Genomic DNA, 20127 nt, shown 5'->3' on the forward strand with positions numbered 1-20127 from the left:
AGGTCTTCTGTAAGAGCAGCATATGTTATTCACTGCTGAGCAAGTTCTCCAGTCCCTAGAATACTGCAGAAAAACAGTATAGTGCCTTTTCCCTCTGCTAGCAAAGACAAGAATCAAATTATTTGGAACCAACATAACAGGTGTTTAGAATTGCAGTGAAAGGGAACTAGCTAATGGCTTCAAACTGTCAATCCTGTTAGCTTTTAGCTAAACATTTGTTTTTATTATTCTGTGATGTTCTCTAAGTTGTAGAAGCACAAACTAACAATGGAACTTGTTCCTGCTTAACAATTCTTAAGGAAGTGACACTTCTCAGAACAAACTATTTATCAAAGACACTTTCAGAGATAACCTTGAAATCAAGACAGGTACCTTCTTGTCAGGCTTTGGTGCATTCTGAATAGAACTTAGAGCCTGCCTTTTATATTCAAGTTTCTCGCTTAGCTCTCGGAGTTTGAGGACAGCCAAGCTGGCTGGGTCACTGGCCCCACTGGTGCCTTCAACAGCTTCCTCACCAGCCTCGCCTCCTGAACCCTGGAAGAGAAACAGGAAGCCAATATCTTAGAAGGACAGAAAATTATTAGTCATCCATTCTATAACTCGCTCCCCAGATCTGGGCACTGCAGAAGAATCTTCAGAAAGCTGTTATCTTTCCTCAGCAAAAAGAAGAATCGAATTATTTGGAACCAATGTGATAGGTGATGAGATGCATGAAAAGAAAAACATCTAACAGCCAAACAGGGGAGGGGAACCCCATGGATCAATTCCCGAATGTTATGAAAAGGGCACTGTGGGCAGAGGGAGGCATCGGAAGTGCCACCCTTCCACTGGCATGTTCTCTCTCCCCATCTCTGAACAAAACAGAGACCCACCCTTCCCAGTTTTCCAACAGTGTTATGAAGTACTTTAAAATAAATGTCTGAATTTAACAAACTCATGGCATTTTTGTGGACTTTTAATTTTGTTTTGCTTTGTTTTGCGCATAAATTTGTTATTGGTCTTTTGCCTGTTTTGATCTCTCTCCCTCTCTCTCTCTCTCTCTCTCTCTCTCTCTCTCTCTCTGTGTGTGTGTGTGTGTGTATATGTGTGTTGCATGCATGCATGTGTGTTTCTCTTGTGTTTTTTGGGGGGGGGGCATTGTAGAGAGATAGCAAGACCATAAAATTAAACTTGTATGTGGAGAGGTTGGCAGAATCTTGGAGGACTTGGGTATGGAGGTGGAAGCATGATCATAATGAATTAGAAAGTCTTCAAACCTGCACTACTAGGAGGATTTCAGTGTCACTTCGCTCAGTACTGCTCCTGAAAATGCATCATGCAAACCAGCAGATGTTTTACAGATAACTAGCATTTGCAAGGTAATTTGGGAAAGCCTGGGCTATCAGTCAACACATTACTTACTTTCTATGTGTGGATATAGCAGGAACCTGCTCAGGGCTTCTCATCTGATCTTTTCTCCTTAACTTTTCCCCACATTTGTTTTTTTATGATTTTAAATTAATTGCAGCAAACAGCAAATTAAATTGCTTTAAGAAAAAAATGACGCTGTCGTAAATTCCAGGAAAGCAAGCTGTTTTTCTTTCAGGATGCCCTTCTTAGCACATGTAACTATATCCACTATGACAAAATCTGAGCCTTGTCCTCACTTAAGTGAGTATGTGGTTTGTCCTGAGAGGCAACGCCACTCAAGTGAGGATGCCACTGTCAGTTACATTTCTAGGTGCACTGTGTGCGGCCAGGTGGGTAACTCACTGGGGTCTGCTGTGGCTGTGGCTGCATGTGCTGCGGGTGACCCCCTTCCTCTGCTCAGAGGCACCAAAACAAACTCTATCATGCAGAGACATTTTCCTAGAGTTCAATCATTTCAAACATTTCTTCCCTTAACTTTTTGTCAGGGATCTATCTGGTCATTACAACAAGCAAAGCACCTTCAGCAGAAAAGCAGACATGAGGTGGCTGTAACTCACCAGCTCATCCTTCTCAGAGGCCAGCTGAGGGCCCGGCTTCTCATCCTCTGTGTGTGTGAGCTTCTCATACAGGTCGCTGACGATGAAGGAAGGGTAGTACCTGTCCCTCAGCACCTCACACACATCGCCCTGGACCTTACTGAACACCTCGATCCCTTTATTTCCCACGAGACACTGCTGGATTTCTTTGTAAAGTGACTTTTCCACAGAAATTTCCTTGCTTTCCACAAAGAAATTCTGGTACATTTCACTGACTAATTGTGGAATTTCATTCTGAAAAGACAGGAAGGTGACAGGAGAGAAAGGTAAGAAAATAGTCTCTGAGAGAGTGATTTCCAGTGACATTCCCTGCACATTAAGGCCAGCAGGACAGGGTCTAGATCCAAAATCTTTCAAGGCCTCACCAGTATAATGAAACCAACTTAGCAACCAATCAAAATTGTACTAATGTCATTGACCCTATCATTCATATTAGAGGTTACCTAATCCTTCTGGAAAATTCCCCTAGCCCTGCATAAAATGGGCCTACAGACCCTCTGGTCATTGCTTCTGCACGTTGGTAATTTCTGTAGAATAAATGCTCTTTAGTTTTGCATACTATTTGAGTCTGGGGTCTTCCTCCAGCAATTCTTGAATTCTAACAAGGAAAGTAAGTTATGAATAAGATGCTTCTTACACATCAGATCCCTCAACTTCGCAGACGCATGACTTATAAAGTCTTACTGACCTTCATCTGAGGTAATTATGGGAAGTGCTCACCTTACCAACATGGAAAGAAATTCTTTTCCTGAACAGAACACCAATAGCTTATGCCCTAAGATTAAGAATTGACAAATGGGACATCATAAAATTGTAAAGCTTCTATAAGGCAAAGGACACTGTCAATAGGATAAAATGTCAACCAACAGATTGGGAAAAGATCTTTACCAATCCTACATCTGATAGAGGACTAATATCCAATATATACAAAGAAGTTAGACTCAAGAGAACTGTCTTAGGGTTTCTATTCCTGCACAAACATCATGACCAAGAAGCAAGTTGGGGAGGAAAGGGTTTATTGAGCTTATACTTCCACGAGGCAGTTCATCACCAAAGGAAGTCAGGACTGGAACTCTAGCAGGTCAGGAAGCAGGAGCTGATGCAGAGGCCATGGAGGGATGTTTCTTATTGGCTTGCTTCCACTGACTTGCTCAGCCTGCTCTCTTATAGAACCCAAGAGCACCAGCCCAAAGGTGGTACCACCCACAAGGGGCCCTCCCCACTTGATCACTAATTAAGAAAATGCCTCACAGCTGGATCTCATGGAGGCACTTCCCCAACTGAAGCTCCTTTCTCTGTGATAACTCCAGCCTGTGTCAAGTTGACACACAAAACTAGCCAGTACAATTGATCCCTTGTCAACTTGACACACAAATACATCACTATTAAGCCTCAACCCTTACTTTCTTATTCATCCCCAAGATCTAAATTCCTTTAAAAGTCCCACAGTCTTTACATCTTAAAAGTTCAATCACCTTAAAATGTCCAATATCTTTAAAGTCTTTTAAAATAAATTCAAAGTCTTTTAAAATTTCAAAGTCTTTTAACTGTGGGCTCCACTAAAATACTTTCTTCCTTCAAGAGGGAAACATATCAGGGCACAGTCACAACTAAAAGCAAAACTCAAACTCCAATGGTTCAAGGTCTGGGATCCAACTCACGATCTTCCAGGTTCCTCCAAGGGCTTGGGTCACTTCTCCAGCTCTGCCCTTTGTAGCACACAGCTTCTCTTCTAGGCTCCAGCTGCCTGTACTCCACTGCTGCTGCTGTTCTTGGTGGTCATCACATGGTACTGGCATCTCCAAAACGCTGCTGTCTTCTGCTGTAACTAGGCTTCACCAAAACCTCTCATAGGCTCTTTTCATGGTGACAAGCCTCTGCTCCTATGCATGACCCATTCAAGTCCTGGGCCATCAATTGCAACTGAGGCTGCACCTTCACCAATGGTCTTCCATGGCCTCTCACTGTGCCAAGAGCCTCAGTTGCTCTTCATGACCCCCTCATGCCTTCAAACCAGTACCATCTGGGTGACTCTTACACAGTACCAAGTCCAGCCAAAATACAACTGTGGCTATCTCTGGAACACAGCCTCTGTGCTCTCAGAAAACACTTCCCAGAAGATTTCACCTCAGTGATGCTGGTTTCTTCTTAATCACCACTATTTTCTTAGCTCCAGCTAACCAGCATCAATAGTCCCAGTAACACAAAGGTTCTATTTAGTGGTTCTGGTAACTTGTTAATCACAGCTGATTCTTCAGCCCCAGCTAACCAAAATCACAGAATCTTCACAATCAAAACATGGTCCCTTTCAGAGTCTTTAATCTTCCCTCTGAAATTTCACAAGCCAGGCCTCCATCTTCTGTACTGTTCTTAACATTGTCTTCCAAGCTCCTACAGAACTTTCCACAGAGCTCTTAACATCCTAATGACTCTTCTAGCTCAAAGTTCCAAAGTTCTTCCACAGTCCTCCCCAAAACATGGTCAGGTTGTCACAGGAATACCCCACTCCTGGTACCAAATTGTCTTAGTCAGGGTTTCTATTCCTGCACAAACATCATGACCAAGAAGCAAGTTGGGAAGGAAAGGGTTTATTGAGCTTACACTTCCACGTTGCAGTTCATCACTAAAGGAAGTCAGGACTGGAACTCTAGCAGGTCAAGAAGCAGGAGCTGATGCAGAGGCCATGGAGGGATGTTTCTTATTGGCTTGCTTCCACTGACTTGCTCAGCCTGCTCTCTTATAGAACCCAAGAGCACCAGCCCAAAGGTGGTACCACCCACAAGGGGCCCTCCCCACTTGATCACTAATTGAGAAAATGCCCCACAGCTGAATCTCATAGAGGCACTTCCCCAACTGAAGCTCCTTTCTCTGTGATAACTCCAGCCTGTGTCAACTTGACACACAAAACTAGTCAGTACAAGAACCAAATAACCCTATTAAAAATGGGGTACAGAGCTAAACAAAGAATTCTCAACTAAGGAATACTGGATGGATGAGAAACACCTAAAGAAATGTTCAACATCCTTAATAATCAGGAAAATACAAATCAAAACAACCCTGAGATTCCACATTATACCAGTCAGAATGGCTAAGATTAAAAACTCAGGTCACAGCAGATGCTGGAGAGGATGTGGAGAAAGAGGAACACCCCTCCATCGCTGGTGGGATTGCAAGCTGGTAAAACCATTTTAGAAATCAGTTTGGTAGTTCCTCAGAAAATTGGACATAGTACTACCTGAGAACCCAGCTATACCTCTCCTGGGAATATTCCCAGAAAATGCTCTAACATGTAATAAGGACACATGCTCCACTATGTTCATAGCAGCCTTATTTATAATAGCCAGAAGCTGGAAAGAACCCAGATGTCCCTGAACAGAGGGATGGATACAGAAAATGTGGTACATTTACACAATGGAGTACTACTCAGCTATTAAAAACAATGAATTCATGAAATTCTTAGGCAAATGGATGGAACTAGAAAATATCATCCTGAGTGAGGTAACCCAATCACAAAAGAACACACATGGTATGTACTCACTGCTAAGTGGCTATTAGCCCAAAAGCTCTGAATACCCAAGATATAACTCACAGACTACACGAAGCTCAAGAAGAAGGAAGACCAAAGTGTGGATACTTTAATCCTTCTTAGAAGGTGGATTAAAATACCCATGGCTCACAACGAACCAATAGACTGAGCATAGGGTCCCTAATGGAGGAACTAGAGAAAGTACTCAAGGAGCTGAAGAGGTTTGCAGCCCCATAGGAGGAACTATAATATGGACCAACCAGAACTCCCAGAGCTCCCAGGGACTAAAACACCAACCAAATAGTACACGTGGAGGGACACATGGTTCCAGCTACATATGTAGCAGAGGATGGACTTTTCAGACATCAATAAGAGGAGAGACCATTGGTCCTGTGAAGGCTTGATGTGAAGGGAAATGCCAGGTCAGGAAAGTGGGAGGGGGGGTTGGTAAGCAGGGGAGAGCGATGGGACAGGGGGTTTTCAGAGGGATAATGAGGAAAGGATATCATTTGAAATGTAAATAAGGCAAATATCTAATTAAAAAAGAAAAATTTTAAACACACACACAAAAGAAAAGAAAAAGAAAAAGAAAAAAAGAAAAAGAAAAAGAAAAAAAGAAATTCTCACCCTGGAAAGAAGCCAATAGAATAGTCATATATAAAAAACACAGTAGGGGCCTGGAGAGATAGCTCAGCAGCTCAGAGCACTGGCTGCTCTTCCAGAGGACCTCATTTCCCAGCACCCACAGGGTTGCTCATAACTGTCTTGTAACTCCAAGACCTGACATCCTTACTCAGGCATACTTGCAGGCAAAATGACAATGTACATAAAATGAAATAAAATAAAATAAAATAAAATAAAATAAAATAAAATAAAATAAAACCACAGCAGGTATTCTTTAGAGTAACTCCCCTGTCCCCATCCTTGAGCGGTCTAGTTCTGAGAGGTGCCCGTGCAGGCCATTGTGCTCTGCTGTAGAAATGCAATCCTCTCTTCCCATGCACATGATTCCGCATGCTCCCAGGGTGCTCCCTTAACTCTAGGAGCACTATACAAACTCCTGGGCAGTTGTAAAAAGAAGGATGTCAACTTAATGACCACAACTCCTTTACCCGCTGTAAGATCAAACTGGCTCTTGGGGGGAAGCTTTCATGCTCGTTTCTTTGCTTTTTTCCACTGCAAACTTTTAAATTATATTCAGAAACTTGGAAAGGTTCTTTAGATTACTCTTTACAATATTCTTCTGAGAGCAACCAAAAGTCACCTGGAGTCAAGGCTAGTGATTGTGTTGAGTAACAAATAGTAACTTGCACCTTGTAAATCAGAAATGAAAAGTATTCCTGGAATTTTAAAATCTCCCAAGACTGAATTAGCTGCTTTGCACAGTGTGTGCTGTATTGGGTACTTAATTTGGTTTTCTATTCTAGCAACATTCATATGCAAATTAAATTAAATGCTCTCTGCACTGATGTTAATGAATCACTCAAATGCTATGTGTGAATATGTTTATATATATATATATATATATATATATATATATATATATATATATACACATATATATGTGAGTTAGACATATTTACCTGTACAAAGAATGCCCAGACATTCTTTAATCCTGAAGCATGTGCTGGGAATGTAAAGTGCAATGTATAATCTACTGGGTTCTTTGCTATAAGAGGCATTGGAAGCTAAAAACATTCATGGTCCTTTATTCAATCATATTTTATGTGATAAAAAAGTCAATAAAAAGCATACATCACAAATAGAAGGGATAAAGGCATGAAGATTACACGTGGTAATGGAATACTCCAGACAACAGAGCAGGGTGGCGAGGCTGAGGTGACAGAGCAACATGGAGGGGTACATATTTTTGTAGCTCATTAAAACAATGAAATCCCGTCTTTTGGTACACTTGTAAATATTTCTCCTTGACTGTTCATTCAAAAGCATCTTCTATAAAAATACAGTACAATTTTATTTGGCATAATGGGCTGAAATATGTGACAGTGTTATAATGTAAAATGCTCCTTTAGTATATACGTATCCTAAAGCATCATAAAGTGATATACTGTCTAGCATGCAAGCTTCCATTAGCTAATTATCAATATTCCTTAAAGCATAAGTACACTACCTTGTTAGCACTCTTCAGGTGTTCCACAGACTCCCAAAAGCCAACCAGAGCCCCCTTGTCCATCCGTTCCATGTACGTTCCAAAGCGCTCTCGGTAGAAAGGATTGGTCATAATATCTTCAAACTGAAGAATCTATTAGAAGGATAGAAGAATGGATGGCCAGGATGAGAATGGCCCCACAGGCCCATGGGGAGTGGTAGGTACTGTTAGGAGGTGTGGCCTTGCTCGAATAAGCCTGTCCCGAAGTCTCCAATGCTCAAGCCAGGCAGGTACTGCTCTCTCCCGGCTGCCTGCCCTGCTGGAGGGAGAGCTCTCAGCTATGTCTCCAGCACCATCTGCCTGCACACTCCATGGTAAGGTAAGGACTAAACCCTGAACAGTGAGCAGCCCCAATGAAATGTTTCCTTGTAAGAGCTGCCGTGGTCATGGTGTCTCTTTATAGCAATAGGAACCTAAGACAGAAAGATTTTCTAAAGATAAAATTTCAAATACCAGTCTGCTTTTAACTTATATGAATTAATGTCTACATTCAGGAAAAGTACATTTTCAGGTCATAGACAATGTATGTAATATATCTCATAAGATGAAATATCTATTATGTTTGTAATTATAATTGCAGATTACTGAATATTCAGAATGCATATACTAAAAAAATCACTAATTTTATTCATTTATAACATTTATAACATTTAGTCACTCAACAAAGATTTATTTGGCATCTACTTGATATCAGGACACATATTACAATCCTTGTTCTAATACAATGATTTATCATGCTAAAACCAAGAGTTAGCAATAATAAACAACTGAAGAGAAATGTATAAATAATTAAAAGTCTAGAGTCTAATGGTTTGGCATTGTGCTTTTTATTATATTTTATATAGCTGAGGAAAAACATAAATAGATTTATAGCCTGATTTTTTTGTTTAAAAACCAAACCACAAATTAGTGACCACAGTCACTAATGAATCTTATGTAAATTTTTGGTTTATTTTATTTTAATTTGCTCCTAAAATTCCACTATATGTGTTGCCAAATCAGTTTTACCACTTTTGTTACCTATTTTGCAAACTTAAGGAAAAAAAAGACACTGCCTATGATAGGTCACAGAGGGGCAACCATGAACAGGGACTGCTGTAAAGGAGGCAGCAGATGGCCTTCATCATGACTGACAGATCACTTAGGAGAACGCTACAGATTAATTTAGAAGGCACGTAAGACCCATATCCTATATCTAAATCAGTAATAAAAATAACACTTTTAGGTGGGATGAAAACAATTAGAAACTTTTATTTTGAAATTCTTAAAAATTAACATGACTGCAGTTTGCAAATATTCTAAAATACCACCATTAATGTTTTTCTAAAATCTCATGCAAAAGTCCATGCATACTCAACTCTTCTGTCCCAGGCCCTTGTTTTGTCTGGAATATAAGCAGAAAGGAGGACATATATTTTTAAAGCAATATCTAGAATCTAACCAAAGAAAATTACTTACTGAATATTCAAAATAAAAATTTCAGAAATGCCAATCTTGTATTACTTGGTCTTCAACAAAGTTTCCTATTTACATCTACTTTACATCTACTTCAGGAACAGAACAAGTCTCCCACAAAAGAGGCTAGTGAGCACGGATGTTGCAGACCGTGTGATTGAGAGTTCAGTAACTCTGGGATATGCTACCACCTGTGTTATCTGTGTAAAGCCAACCAGGGAAGCTCAGTGAGGCATGAATCCAACTCTCCATTCTCCATGAAAGGATTCATATCAACTCTGCGTGCAGAAGACAAATCAGCTCCTGTTCCAGCGACAGAGGGACCACGGAAGCACTTCTTTATCTGTTCAGTGTGGAGTCCTAGACTACATTCAGTGCGTCCACTTTGGTTTGTCCTTGGATCAAATGAACTGATGGAGGAGCTGGCCTCGAGGAAGCCAGGCACTGTTGGCACTGATGTGCAAGCTTCCTGTATTTTAACTTTCTCTTCCCCCCCCTTTTTTTTTTGAACTTTTCAGTCTTTCCATTGGAGATCATTTGTGTGTGTTGAGAGTGGGACAGAGGAGTGGGGCCGGGCCCTTGATCAGAACAAGACAAAGATTTCTTTGTTTTCACGTGGCAATAAAAACTTTCAATCCTGTGAGCTTCTATCACTAGGCCTCAGTTCCTTTGGATCTGCAGAATAAGGAGGCTGCCCCTCCTTCATGGGGATTCACAACAGCAGTCACAAATCACAGCAAGCAACCAAAACTCAGCAGGAGACTAAAATAGTCAGTTTTTGAGAAAACAGATATTGGTATATAAAAACAGATAGTGGTGTATAAAAAAAGATTAGTGTGTTAAACTAAATTTCAGAGGTCACTTTCTAGGTAAGTATGAACAAAAGCATTAGCTGTGTGTTAGGAGTTCTGTTAGAACTGGTATCAGATGGGGTAGGTACTGGTGCTCAGTGGTAGAGTGTTTTGTGGAGCACCCTTGCATGCATGTACACACACACACACACACACATACACACACACACATACACACACACAGAGTTACCTCTTTAAAGGTTTCATAGAATTCACCAGTAAAATGATCTAGGCCTAGAATTTTCTTTGGGAAAGGATTTAAAATTCTGAATTAATTTTCTTTAATACCTCTAAGGCTATTCAGATTTTTTCTTCTTGCTCACTTTTAATACTTTGTGAATTTAAGTATCTATCAACTTCATTTAAAGTAATATATGCATTCACTTAAAACTGTATTCAGGGGACTCTCCTTTGAGATGTTGTCATCCACTCTTACGTGTCTACTACTGCCGTGTGTGTGTGTGTGTGTGTGTGTGTGTGTGTATACATGTACACGTGTGTGCAGTTGCACATGCCTGTGCAGACCAGAGATGGATGATGGTGTCTTCCTTTGTCATTTCCACATTTTTTTCAGATAGGGTCTGTTTTGGAACCTGGAACTCAGCTACATGGCTAGACTAGCTGACCAGCAATCTGCAGTCCGTCTGGCCCTTCCTCTAGTGCTATGATTACAGTTAGACGCTCTATGCGCCCAGTTTTTCATGTGTGTGGATGTCAGGGATCCAAGCTTGGTTCTCACTTGCATATGTGTCAAGTGTTTAGCTGACTGGCCATGTCTCCAGCTCCCACAGCCCCTTCCCTTGTGCCCATACTTTCTCGGCATCAGTATTTTCTGAGATGATGTCTTTCACATGCAGCATGTGAGGCATTCCATCTCTCACTCCTACACAGCTACCATCATCTCTCCTTCACGTCAGTGCTTTTAAATCACTACCCGTTGACATGGCTGGACCCTTACACCACTAACTTCTGACCTTTTGAATAAAGACACTACTGTCTGTATTTGTCTTACATGTTGGCTTAGCAGTTCCACAGATACTGGCACACTGTGTTCTTGGTGCACTTAATAGTTATTAATTTTCTTTATGATTTCCTTTTTAGCTGAAGCCTTAGATAAGTTATTTCTATTTCCAAACATCTGGGAATTTTCTAGATCTTTTTCTATTATTCATTTCTAATTTTAATTCTACTGTGGTCAGATAATGTTCTCTGTATTAATTCTTTTAGATTCAGGGAGAATAATTTTATCATTCAGCAATATAATTCTTCTTAGTAGTTGCCTAGTGTGTGAAGGAGAGAGAAGCACACACTCTGCTGTTCTGAGTGACTCTCCAGTTGGTGGTGATGCTCAGGTCCTGTGGTCTTGCCCAGGTTCTATGGACCTGCTGTCACAGTTACGTAGAACCGCTGATTAATACCCACACATCAGCTCAACACTTTCCCTCTCGCTGGATGGCTTCTGCTTTATGTCAATACGTCAAAACTTCCTTATGTCAAAGAAGTTCTCTTATTGACTATACACATTAGGATTTCATGTTTTCTCCATGGCTTGATTCCTTAATCAGAATAGAATGTTCTTCATCTCTAGTTATATTCTTTGTTCTGAAATCTGTTTTGCATGACATTTCTTTTCTTTGGTATTCACAGGGCATGTCCTTTTCTCTCTGGTTTTTCAACCCAACTCTTCCTTTAGAGTCCATGTCTTTAAAGCAATGTAAAATCCCTAGCCTTTTACACTGTGACAATTTTCTTTTAACTGGCTGGCCCACCTAATTTAGAAGTGAATATTTTGAAGTAAATTTTGTGGTAGTTCTTCTTGACCAGATTGGGATTAGACTACAGAAAAGGGTTCTATCCATTGATGAAGATAAAAATCTTCATCACTGCAGCAGCACCAACCACCATTAGGATTCTACAGTATTATTTGGGTCTTCCAGCCTTATGATGGAAGAAAACACTTTGACTGTAAGAACAAGCTCATGGTATAGAAAGTGTGCTTTCCTTTTCTCCAGTCATTTAGAAAGAATGAATTTAAAACATGGCAAGCTTTGGACTGTCTTCTTGTCACCATAAGGCAACTTGCACAGAAATCCAATCCCCATGATTTTGCTGCACTATAACCCATAATGCTAGCGAGCCATCAAGTTTCTCTCTCAGATATACATCCTGTATCTCTACTAAGTTGCTTACATTGTTATTTTATAGTAAAATGGAATTCTTTGCAAATAGGCCATTTTATCTTATTCCTTATTCTAGTGCAATAACCAAGAAGACACAGTGAGTCATCCATGAGTGTCTACTGAAGGAATAAGTGAATGAATGAATGAGTAAATACATGAACTGAAGTAATGAAAGGACACAAATGAAGTTCTTCTCTGTGATAAATCTTGGTAGGCATTAAGAAGACAAAAACTGAGGGCAGAAGGCAAAACCCACCCGCCAAGTGTACTCCCCAGCCCTCACCTAGAGCCTTCACTTTGCACAATGAAACACAATGTCAGACAACACACCTGGTAACAGTCAAACAGACTACACTGCACGCACCCCAGTATCAAACAGGGCTTCTCTGAGCTGCAATAGTACCACTGGTGTAAGATGCTATAGAGCTCTGGCCTGATGTGACACCAGCCTCCCTAAGTCTAGAAAGATAAAAGCTCGCCCTAGAAGAGGGAGGCAGGGGACATACGGTATGAACCTGACTACTCAGACATGGCTAGGGACTCTGAACATCAGAGGAAGGAAAAGCTAGAGGCTGCTACCAGGGTTAAACCATAGTCATGATTTCTTTGAGGCCAGTATCTGACAACAGAAGGATCTGGCATTTGCTGCGAAGCCCTGCACCTCAAACTCCTTGGGACACACTGCAACAGTTTCCTCCATCCAAACTTGTTCCAGGTCATGGAAGACAAGCATGACCTTTGCTGCTAAAACGGGGCTAGGAAGTGTCCCTGTGCTCTGCAGACTTTAGTCACCAGCAGCAGATGGTCCGAGACGCTGCAGCACAAAAGCCGGCACCGCCATGCTATGTCAGAAAGCACTGAGGTTTGCTAAGTCAAGCACACCCGGGGCCTGTCTAGTTCTGCCTCATCCTGTCTACATGGCTTTCGGCAAGATACCAAGTCTGCTACTTCATTATTTAAAAATTGAGAAAACCGCTCATAGCTAAGTAAGATGGTCTCTACTTCCTAGGAAGTGACTTGGTTGATGATGGGTGACGTTGATGGAGGCCCTATAAACAGAACATTTCTCTTGAAGGGGAGGGTGAAAACAGGCATGCTCACACATCACACACACACACACACACACACCTGCCTATCTCACATCAACGGCCATTTACACAATTCAAGCACACCCAGTCATGTGGCTTTCTACTCATGAAGCCAACAGCACGGGCTGCAGCAATGGGGCGTCTCCAGGCTAGAGTGATACAAGGACATGCATGTGCTCACACTGGAGGAGCTGTGGGGTGTACCTTTTGGCTCTGTGGCCCTTCCCCTTCGTCCGAGGCCCCATCCTCTTGCTGGTCATAGGCAGGCCCTCCCAGGAGTCGGATTCTCTTCTCACACTGCCTCTTTGCCACAGTCAGCTGGTTAATGTACCTTTTCATGTTCCTGGCCCTCAAGAGGTCAGTTTTCATGGCAGCTGATTCTTTACCTTAAATAAGAGGCATAGTAGTTAGCCAGAGACCAGAAACATAACAGTCTGAGCCAGGCCAGTGTCTGATGTGCTACCTTTTAATTTATTTGAACTTAATTTAATTTTAGTTTTGAGGTAGGGTTTCACTATGTAGCCCTGGCTGGCCTGAAACTTGATTTGAAGAGCACACTGGCACAGATATCCACCTGCTTCTACCTCATGAATACTGTGATTAAAGGCCTGCACCACCACACCAGGCTTTGATGCTATATTTTAAACAATAGATGAGAATTCAATAAATGAGAATTCATTATAAACATGTACAGATTTACAAATACAAAATCTAACCATTTACAAATCTTACTCAAGTATAAAAACCTCTCTCTCTCTCGCTCTATCTATCTATATATATACACATACATACATATACACATATATACATTCAGAAACTGATTTGTGAACACATGAATATATAATATCTGTATATGACATTCATGCATCTTTATTATTATAGGCATGTATTATCATAGGCATGCATGTATTGAGTATTCATTGTGTATTTATCAGGGCCTGGCTTGACTTTTGAGATTCAAAACCAGTTATTTTATTTTATGGAACATTTCAGAATCTAGCAAGGAAAAGAATCAAAGATAGCATTAACAATTAAAAGTATAATATGGGCATAAAGAAAGCTATAGTTAACCTCAAATGCTTTGACAAAGGTCTAGCCTAGGCTTTCTTAGGGACATTACATTTGTGCAAACATGAATAGAATGTGACAGACAGAAGGACTAGCAAGATGAGACACAAGAACACTGGGCCAGGGAAGAGAACAGAGCCCTAGGACCCTGAATCCATTGCAGTGCAAATGGAGCTCATAACCCAATCAATCTGAAATAGGCAGAAGCCAAAAGACAATGGGAAAAAAGCTCTACTCTTCAGTTCAAAAGCTGGACCAATACAGATGCAGATATGCACAGCCAAACACTGGACTGAGCACAGGGACCCTAAGGGGGAAGTTAGGGCAAGAACTGAGGAGCTGAAGGGGTTTGCAACCTCACAGGAGGAACAGCAATGTCAACCAACCAGTCATCCTCAGAGCTCCCAGGGACGAAACCACCAGCCAAAGAGTGCACAGGGAGATCCATGGCTGCATATGTAGCAGAGGACAGCCATCACTCATCATCATCAGAGGACAGCCATCACTCATCATCATCAGAGGACGGCCATCACTCGTCATCATCAGAGGACGGCCATCACTCGTCATCATCAGAGGACAGCCATCACTCGTCATCATCAGAGGACGGCCATCACTCGTCATCATCAGAGGACGGCCATCACTCGTCATCATCAGAGGACAGCCATCACTCGTCATCATCAGAGGACGGCCATCACTCGTCATCATCAGAGGACGGCCATCCCTCGTCATCATCAGAGGACGGCCATCACTCATCATCATCAGAGGACGGCCATCCCTCATCATCATCAGAGGACGGCCATCCCTCATCATCATCAGAGGACGGCCATCACTCATCATCATCAGAGGACGGCCATCACTCATCATCATCAGAGGACGGCCATCACTCATCATCATCAGAGGACGGCCATCACTCATCATCATCAGAGGACGGCCATCACTCATCATCATCAGAGGACGGTCATCACTCATCATCATCAGAGGACGGCCATCACTCATCATCATCAGAGGACGGCCATCACTCATCATCATCAGAGGACGGCCATCATTCATCATCATCAGAGGACGGCCGTCACTCATCAACATCAGAGGACAGTCGTCACTCATCATCATCAGAGGACAGCCATCACTCATCATCATCATCAGAGGACAGCCATCACTCATCATCATCAGAGGACGGCCATCACTGGGAAGGGAACCCTTTGGTCCTGTGGAGGCTTGACGACCCAGGATAGGAGAACACTAGGCCACTGAGGCAGGAGTGGGTGGGCAGGTAGAGGGGTGCCCTCATAGAGGCATGCGGGAAGGGGAAAGGGATAGGAGGCTTTGGAGGGGAAACTGGGAAGGGGGATAACATTTGAAATGTTAATAATATTTGTAATGTAAATAGATAAAATGACCAATAAAGAAAAAAAGAAGTTTGCTGTCTTAGGATAAAATGCCTGGATAAAAACAGTTTGAGGAGGAAAGGGTTTATTTCATCTTAAAATTCAACATCGGGCTGGAGAGGCGGCTCAGCAGTGAAGAGCACTGACTGCTCTTCCAAAGGTCCTGAGCTCAATGCCCAGCAACCATATGGTGGCTCACAGCCATCTGTAATGGGATCTGATGCCCTCTTCTGGTGTGTCTGAAGATGGCTACAGTGTACTCACATAATAAATAAATAAATAAATAAATAAATAAATAAATTCCACATTATTGTTAAGCCGTAACCCGTCCTTTCTTGTTCATCCTGAAGATCATAATATGAATATTATCACAATATAAAAAATACTAAAAACTTTAAAATTTCAGTCTTTATAAGTTCAAATATGTATAAAGCCCAACATCTATTTAAAATAGTCAAAATTCTCTAAAAAAATCTAAAATCTCTCTAAAATTGTAATGTTTCTCTAAAATATCCAGTCTCTCTATAAAATGATAAAACTGTTTTAAAACAGTTCAAACTCTTTCAACTGTGTTTTCCTGCAAAATCAAAAACAAGTTAAAGACTTTCTTACTCTAGGAGGGAAGAAATGAGGCCCAGGATCACTGCATCAAAGCAACACCAAGATTCAACAGTATAAAGTGTTCAGTGCTTGCTGGGCGGTGGTGGCACATAGTGGCACACGCCTTTAATCCCGGCACTCAGAAGCACAGGAAGGTGGAACTCTGTGAGTTTGAGATCAGCCTGGTCTACAGAGAGAGTTCCAGGACAGCCAGGGCAAAACCAGTCTCAAACAATAACAACAGATTTTAAGAGAGAGGGGGGGTGAAGAGAGAGAGAGAGAGAGAGAGAGAGAGAGAGAGAGAGAGAGAGAGAGAGAGAGAGAGAGAGAGAGATCCTCTCAGGTCTGAAGGGCTGCAGCTAGGCTTCCTTGGGCCTGCCATCCATACCACACACAGCTTGTCATCTAGGTGCAGGCCAGTTCCACTCCATGGCTGCTACTGTCTTGGTGGTCATCCCACGGATACTGGCAGCTCCAAACTGCTGGGGTCTCCTGCTGTATCTGGGCTATAGCCTCTCGTAGAGTTCTCTTCATGGACTCTGAGCCTGCCCACAGTGCCAAGCCTCAACTTTTCTTCATGACCCTTTCAGTTCTTGGCTTTCTACTGCAACTAAGACTGCACCTTCACCAGTGATCTTTCCTGGCCTCTCTCTCTTCAGGGACTCCAGCCCTGCCCACAGTGCCAAGCCCCATCTGTTCTTTATGAACGCTTTATGCTTTCAGAACCAGTACCACTTGGGAAACTTTACATATTACCGAGGAGCTTGGCTGCTAGTGAGCATAAGAGGCAGCCTCCACCCCTCCGGGTGGCCTCTTCTGAATCAGCTGATTCTTCAGCCCCAGTTTACTAGTACTGATTGTCTCAGAAAAGCAAAGGTTCTACTTTAGTGGTTCTTGATTCAAAAACCAGACAGCTCCAACAGTGTCCCTAAGGGACTTTCCAGCTTCTCTCTTAGCCTTCCCCATGCAGGTCTCCATCACCCCACTCTCAGCACTGTCCCCTGAGACCCCACAGTCCATCAAGCTCTGAGTACTCAGTGGCTTTTCTAGCCCAAAGATGCACAAGTCCTTGCACAATCCTCCAAAAGAAATGCAACGTCTGGTCTGTCATAGTGATCCCCCCACAGGTTCCCCATTGCTGTGGTAAAACACCACAAGCAACTTGGGGCAGAAAGGGTTTATGACACTTACAACTCTCAGGTGACAGTCAATCCTCAAAAGAAGTCAGGGTAGAAACTAAAGCTGGGGTCATGAAAGAATGCTGATTACTGGCTTAAACAGCCTGATTTCCTGTAGCACTCAGGACCACCAGCACTGGGATGGTGCCACCTATAGTGAGCTGGGCCCTCCCATATAAGTCATCAGTCAAGAAAATGCACCACAGTTTTGCCCACAGGCCGATCTGGTCCAGGTATTACATCGGTTGAAGCCTCCTCTTCCAAAATTACTCTGCCTATGTCAGGCTGACATAAAGTAGTCAGAATACATGGCATGAATGAGTTCAATTTTATCAGATTACATAGGAAGCATATTAACAAATACAACAAAGATCAGTCAGTGAAGGACTGTTGGGTTGAAGCTCACTGAAGCCTGTCAGGGCAAGGCTGGGAGAGGAGGGAACCATGGCCTCAAGTACCTTCATAGCAATGATAGTATAGAGGATTTAAGAATTGAGGATTAGAAAGCCAGGGGACAATAGAGGCACTAAAGGGCAAATTATTCAGGGTTTAAAGCAATAGAAGAGGCATTAAGATGGCTTTCACAACTTTGCTATAATCACAAATGGAGAAAGTGTGGTCAATTACGTGATCGAGAACATTAGAGAAAGAATGGTTTGTGACAGATTACAAATTCAATTATGGATATTTGCCAAAAATGGCCCCATTATTTTCCACCTCACATGCTGCTCTTGCAATGGCATTCCAAGCAGTTTCCCTATGGAAAACAGGACACATGTTTTTTGCTTCTTTGAAGAGAATAGGCTCACAATCATGGTCAATGTGACTCTGTGACTTCCAAATGTAGCTCACTCCAGGCTACTAACCTGGAGTTTTGGGACACTGCATGCCATCCACCTGCCCAAAGGCATCCATACTTTGGGGTCTAACAATCACTCCATGGAAACATCTATCATGGAGTGGGAGCCTGGACTTCCACAGATCTTGGCTTGATTGAGACTTTGGCACACATTCAGTACCAACTTGGCACCTCATGAGTCCACCATTTGAATGTGAATTACAACTGATGCCACATTAAGCAGAAGATAGGGATTTCTCCCAAAGCCAGCCCAATACAGGCTCACAAGCAAGAGGAAGAGCATTACTTAGGACAACATGGGATGTGTGTGTGTGTGTGTGTGTGTGTGTGTGTGTGTGTGTGTGTGTGTGTGAGAGAGAGAGAGAGAGAGAGAAAGAGAGAGAGAGAGAGAGAGAGAGAGAGAGAGAGAGAGAGAGAGAGAGTTTTATGTCAACCTGACACAAATTAGAGTCATTTTGAAAGTGAGAACTCATCTGCCTGCCCATCTTGATTGATGTGGGAGGGAGGAAGGGAGGGAGGGAGGGAGGGAGGGAGGGAGGGCCCAGCTCTCTGTGGGAGGTTCCACCCCTGGGTTTGTGGTTCTAAGAAAGTTGGCTGCACAAGCCTTGAGGAGCAAGCCAATAAGCAGCATCCTCCATGGCCTCAGCTTCATTCCCTGCCTCCTGGTTCCTATCCTGACTTCCTTCACAATGGACTACAAATGAAAGCTAAAATAAATCCTTTCTTCCCCAGGATATTTTGGTCGTAGTGTTTTATCACAGCCACAAAAACCTTAAGTCAGGGTAGACTATCATGCAGGAAAGATAACTAGAGCAGGCAAACATGGCCAAGGGCTTGTTAATATGTTATTATTTTCTTCTTTCCAAGTGCATGTGTGTATGCACATGTTTATATACACATGTGGAGGCCCAACCCTGATGTCAGGAATCTTCCAGGGTCACTCTTCTACCTTACTCTTTGAGGCAGTGTTTTGAGAGCCGGCTTGCTCTGGGGACCTCCAGTTTTCAAATTCCAGGGATGGAATCACAGTGGGCCACCACACCAGCCTGGCATACACATGGATTCAGAGGATCCAAATGCCAACCTTTGTGCAGCAAGTACTTTAACCACTGAGCCTTCTCGCCAGCCCTGTCCTAACCATCTATACCTGAATGTTGCCCAGAAATCTGTCTTAGGGATCTCCCTGGCACTACTGTGAGTGCTGGAGACACACTGTCTGTACAGGCAGGGTATATAGTCAGACCACACTGGGGGAGGGTGGCTCAGTGGTGAAAGCACTTGCTGAATGAGCAGATGGACTGCAGTGTGGATCCTGTTTCTCCAGAGCTGGAGTTATAGAGAAAGCACCAGCATCCACCAGAATGTTAGTCATACTGAAATTGACCTTTCAGTCACACTTGACACCGTTCACTCACCAATGCAAGACGTACTGGAGGAGTCTAGGACAGAGGTGACCACTGGATTTAAAACATGAAAGTAACCCTAGGGTATGGTAACTAACTTTACTGAACATACTCTGGAAATGAATTATAATGCATTTGGTTAGGGTCTATGTTTGGTTTTTCTCAAAGTGCAGTCTAAGTAAGGTTTCTGCACATCTTCCCTGGAGACCTTCAGCTCCCCAGCATAATCACATCTTCCTTACAGCCCCACACAGTCGCTACATGCAAAACACAAAATAGTGCCCAGGTAGGCTAAACACATCAGTATTTAAAAGTTAGGGACAGTATCAGCAAGCACACTTACTGTCAGGAGAGAAGC

At 42.5% G+C, this 20127-nt stretch overlaps 1 protein-coding gene across 2 annotated transcripts in view; it reads right to left on the bottom strand.

Moving 5' to 3' along the window:
* Snx25 (sorting nexin 25) overlaps window positions 1-20127 on the bottom strand; it is a 118484-nt gene that overhangs the window by 28100 nt on the left and 70257 nt on the right. Inside the window, exons 7-10 of one of the 2 annotated variants that reach the window (XM_052162150.1) lie at window positions 13481-13662; window positions 7664-7795; window positions 1968-2240; window positions 373-534 (exon numbers count right to left, since the gene is read on the bottom strand). In XM_052162150.1, coding sequence (XP_052018110.1) covers window positions 373-534; window positions 1968-2240; window positions 7664-7795; window positions 13481-13662 — 749 coding nt within the window. The remainder of the gene's footprint in view (window positions 1-372; window positions 535-1967; window positions 2241-7663; window positions 7796-13480; window positions 13663-20127) is intronic. The other variant, XM_052162151.1, reaches the window with a different exon arrangement.

This window comes from Apodemus sylvaticus, chromosome 18 (genome assembly GCF_947179515.1).
Source record: "Apodemus sylvaticus chromosome 18, mApoSyl1.1, whole genome shotgun sequence".
In the NCBI taxonomy this organism is placed as follows: domain Eukaryota; kingdom Metazoa; phylum Chordata; class Mammalia; order Rodentia; family Muridae; genus Apodemus; species Apodemus sylvaticus.